Source organism: Olea europaea, chromosome 3 (assembly GCF_002742605.1).
Source record: "Olea europaea var. sylvestris chromosome 3, O_europaea_v1, whole genome shotgun sequence".
NCBI lineage: Eukaryota > Viridiplantae > Streptophyta > Magnoliopsida > Lamiales > Oleaceae > Olea > Olea europaea.
In genome coordinates this window covers 21266954-21270362 of record NC_036239.1, presented here as the reverse complement: position 1 = coordinate 21270362, position 3409 = coordinate 21266954, and the positions used below count along the sequence as shown (strand labels likewise).

The following is a 3409-nucleotide window of genomic DNA, read 5'->3' as shown; positions in this document are numbered from 1 at the left end:
TAGGCTGATTAAACATAGTTATTTGGACCAATTTAACAGTAAAATCTATTTTCTTTTACCATATGGGGCCTCCTACTAGATTCGTCTTTGCATACATACATACACAATATATGTTCATGCATAACTACGACTGTTTAGTACAAAAGGAGTAATTGAACCTTATCAAAAACGTGTTTTTATATCCATAATAAAGTACCTAAAATACCCTTATTAATATATTTTAATTTTCAGATTTTTTCCCTTTGTATTCAACTTTAAAAAATGATGACTTTCGTGTAGGATAAACTTCAAACTCGATGTAAACTATGATTATTCTTAACGAGAAACCACAAAAGTCTGTCTTGTGGAAAATTTAGAAAATTCAGTATTGCATACATATAGTGGGAAGACCATGATGGCTTATGTTGATCTTATCTAAACACTCAATTATTGGAAATTTATTACTAACCGGTCACATTATGTACGTAGACAGAACTTGCACTACATTTTATTTTATGCATGCATAACATAGGTGATATTTTCCGATCTTACTCGGCTCTAACATTATCTTAGTTATAATGATAACAGGGGAAGACAAATTTATTGAATTAGATTTTTTACAATTTTAACATGTCATATAAATTACAATATTTTAAATTCACACTACCAAAACGTTTTTCAATTACATTTTTTCCTTGATGGTATATATATTCCCCTTCATAAAAAAATAACGAACATTTTTATGAAAAAATTCAAAACAATTTTTTTCTTTCAATTTCAACACTTAAAATAAGAATTCTTATAAGAAATTTGACATTTTAGCATAATATGCATAAAGTAACCCCCCCCCCCCCAACAACAAAAAAAAATAAAAAATAAAAAAATCTCTCTCTTAAATTCTTAAAATCATAAACGAGTTTAGTTCTCTAACCGAATTTTACATTTTTAAATTTTATTTAACAAACCGATCTTACTTCCCTTATCTTTTTCACGGTAACTTACAAATCAAGATTAAATAGTAGGATTATGGTAAGTTGATAATTGATGTAAAGCTTTATCACATTGTGTAATATCTTTAAATATATTTTGTTGTGGCATCTTCTGCTAGCAATGAACTGATTGAAATTGGAAAAACAAATTCACATAATTGAGTCTAACTTTATTCAAAACTAGACTTTTAATTTTCTATACCAAGTTTTTTACTCCAATAGTCACTTTCACTTAACTACTGTTTGCATAATTTACTTGAGATCAACAAGATAATAATGCATGATTCTATTTGACAGTAAGAAAATTGAGTGTGTACTCTTTCTGAATATTGCTCGTTTGTCAGCACAATCATCGCAAGATTGTAGCTCCTCTACCAAGTTGGTCTAATGTTTGAGCCGGTAAATATTTTTAAAAATAAGAATATTATAAATTTAATAGTTTTACAATTAAGTTCTAGACTTGTATGACCTTGACTTATGGATTGCATTAAATTTAAAACTCATTCCTCTAGTTGAAGTCCAACATGATAACACGGATAAGGATGTTGTCATGAATTGAATTCATGTATTTTTATCTATTATGACAAACCTCAACACATTGCCAACTCTATAAAGCCCTTTGCATTCATATTCGAATCAAAAACAAGAAACCAAAATTTCCTCCATCCCTAGTGGCACAGTACAAAATTCTTGGCTCTTCTTATTAATCCATGTCGGAAACAACAATCCAGGAATTGCCTGAAGATTGTCTTGCTCACGTTATTGCATTCACGACTCCTCGTAACGCATGCCATTCTTCGCTTGCATCTACTATGTTTCACAATTCAGCCAAGTCGGATTTCGTATGGGACAAATTCTTACCTCGTGATTATTGCGATATCATGTCGAAGTTGGTTTCTCCAATGGAGTTCTCATCCAAAAAGGATTTGTTTTTCAAGCTTTCTACTCCTCTTCTCATTGATGGGGGCAGCAAGGTAAATACAACATAGTCCAAATATCTACTTAAAATCATGTAAGCCATACAATTTAGCTCACTTGCATTTCAAATTATGCTAGCCACACATTTATTTTCGGTTGTCACAATCAGCAAGTTGACATATATTGGCAAATAATAATAATAATAATAATATTTGTTACACTGCAGACATTTGCAATCGATAAAGTTACAAATACAAAATGCTACATGTTGAGTGCAAGGGAATTGTCAATTGCTTGGGCAAGCAATCCTCATTGTTGGAGCTGGAAACCCCTTCTTCAATCAAGGTATTCATTTCTTTCATATAAAACTTAATTTTTATTTTTATTTTTTATTCTTATACACCAATCACTATTTGGGTTCGAATGTAATAAGAGTTTTATATAGTCGACTTTAAATTTTTCGAAAATAAAGTCTTAGAAAGGAAATATCTTACGTCTATCTTTTAAATCTTTGTTTTTTTTTTTTTTTTTTTTTTTTTTTGGTGTTAAATCAGATTTTCTGAAGGGGTGGAGCTTATAATGATAAGTTGGCTAGAGATATATGGCAAAATCAACACTCGAATGCTAACAAAAAATACCAATTATGGAGCCTACCTCGTTGTTAAACTTGCGAATCGTGCATTTGGATTAGATTCCCTACCATCGGAGGTTTCACTTGAAGTTGGTGATTATAAATCGACAAGAAAAGTTTATTTAAGAAGCGGTGAGTATAAAGAACAAGAATTGGAGCGTGATACTATGCAAAACAAAATTAACGAATCAAGATCAAGAATTCATGAAGTAGAAGAACGCGTTCTTCATATGCGCGAAGATGGATGGTTAGAGGTTGAATTGGGTGAATTCTATTGTGATGATAAAGACGAAGAAGTGAAGATGAGCTTGAAAGAGGTGGAGGGTGTTCACCTCAAAGGGGGCCTTCTTGTTGAAGGCATTGAGCTTAGACCTAAGCAATAGGTGTTAAACCAATTGAAATGTACATAGAAAATATCTTTCAAAAGGTCTTTCTTATTCATTCATGCAACCTTCTAATATAAATTATAAAAATGATCTCTACTTTCTTCATATTGACTTCTTACTGCCTCTACTTCTTTCTTATATGATTGGGACACAACAATGGATAATAGGTTTGTAAAAAATGGTTTGAAAATTGTTTACGAATTATCTTTTCAGAATATCAACTAGAATGAAATAACTCTAGAGAAAATTAGAACGTAAAAACCATGTCTAGAAAAATGACCTTTTGCAACATAAAGGGTGTGTTTGTCACCCATTATTTGAGAATATATTATGGAATAATGATAGATGTTGAAATGTGTGGTTAAAAAAGAAGGAAATTTTTTTTTATTTACGTATAATATTATTTTAATGAATAATGTGTGGTTAAAAATGAGTATTGTAGAAAAAATAATCAGAAAGAATGAGGGAAAATAGATGACAAATAGGGGCTAAATAACAAAAATTGT

General features: G+C 30.5%; 1 protein-coding gene across 1 annotated transcript; it reads left to right on the top strand.

The window, feature by feature from the left end:
• The first annotated feature begins 1457 nt into the window (after nucleotides 1–1457).
• Nucleotides 1458–3008, top strand: LOC111389889 (F-box protein PP2-B15-like). Its single transcript, XM_023014866.1, has 3 exons — nucleotides 1458–1942; nucleotides 2113–2231; nucleotides 2441–3008. Exons 1-3 carry the CDS (start codon nucleotides 1679–1681, stop codon nucleotides 2898–2900), a joined length of 843 nt encoding a protein of 280 aa, XP_022870634.1. The 5' UTR covers nucleotides 1458–1678; the 3' UTR covers nucleotides 2901–3008.
• The last annotated feature ends 401 nt before the right edge of the window (nucleotides 3009–3409 follow it).

Excerpts from the sequence above, each read along its gene's own strand:
- LOC111389889 (XM_023014866.1), top strand. The coding sequence starts at position 1,679 with ATGTCGGAAACAACAATCCAGGAATTGCCTGAAGATTGTCTTGCTCAC. Across the intron at positions 1,943-2,112 it reads TCATTGATGGGGGCAGCAAG|ACATTTGCAATCGATAAAGT; the intron begins GTAAATACAACA and ends GTTACACTGCAG. Across the intron at positions 2,232-2,440 it reads AAACCCCTTCTTCAATCAAG|ATTTTCTGAAGGGGTGGAGC; the intron begins GTATTCATTTCT and ends GTGTTAAATCAG.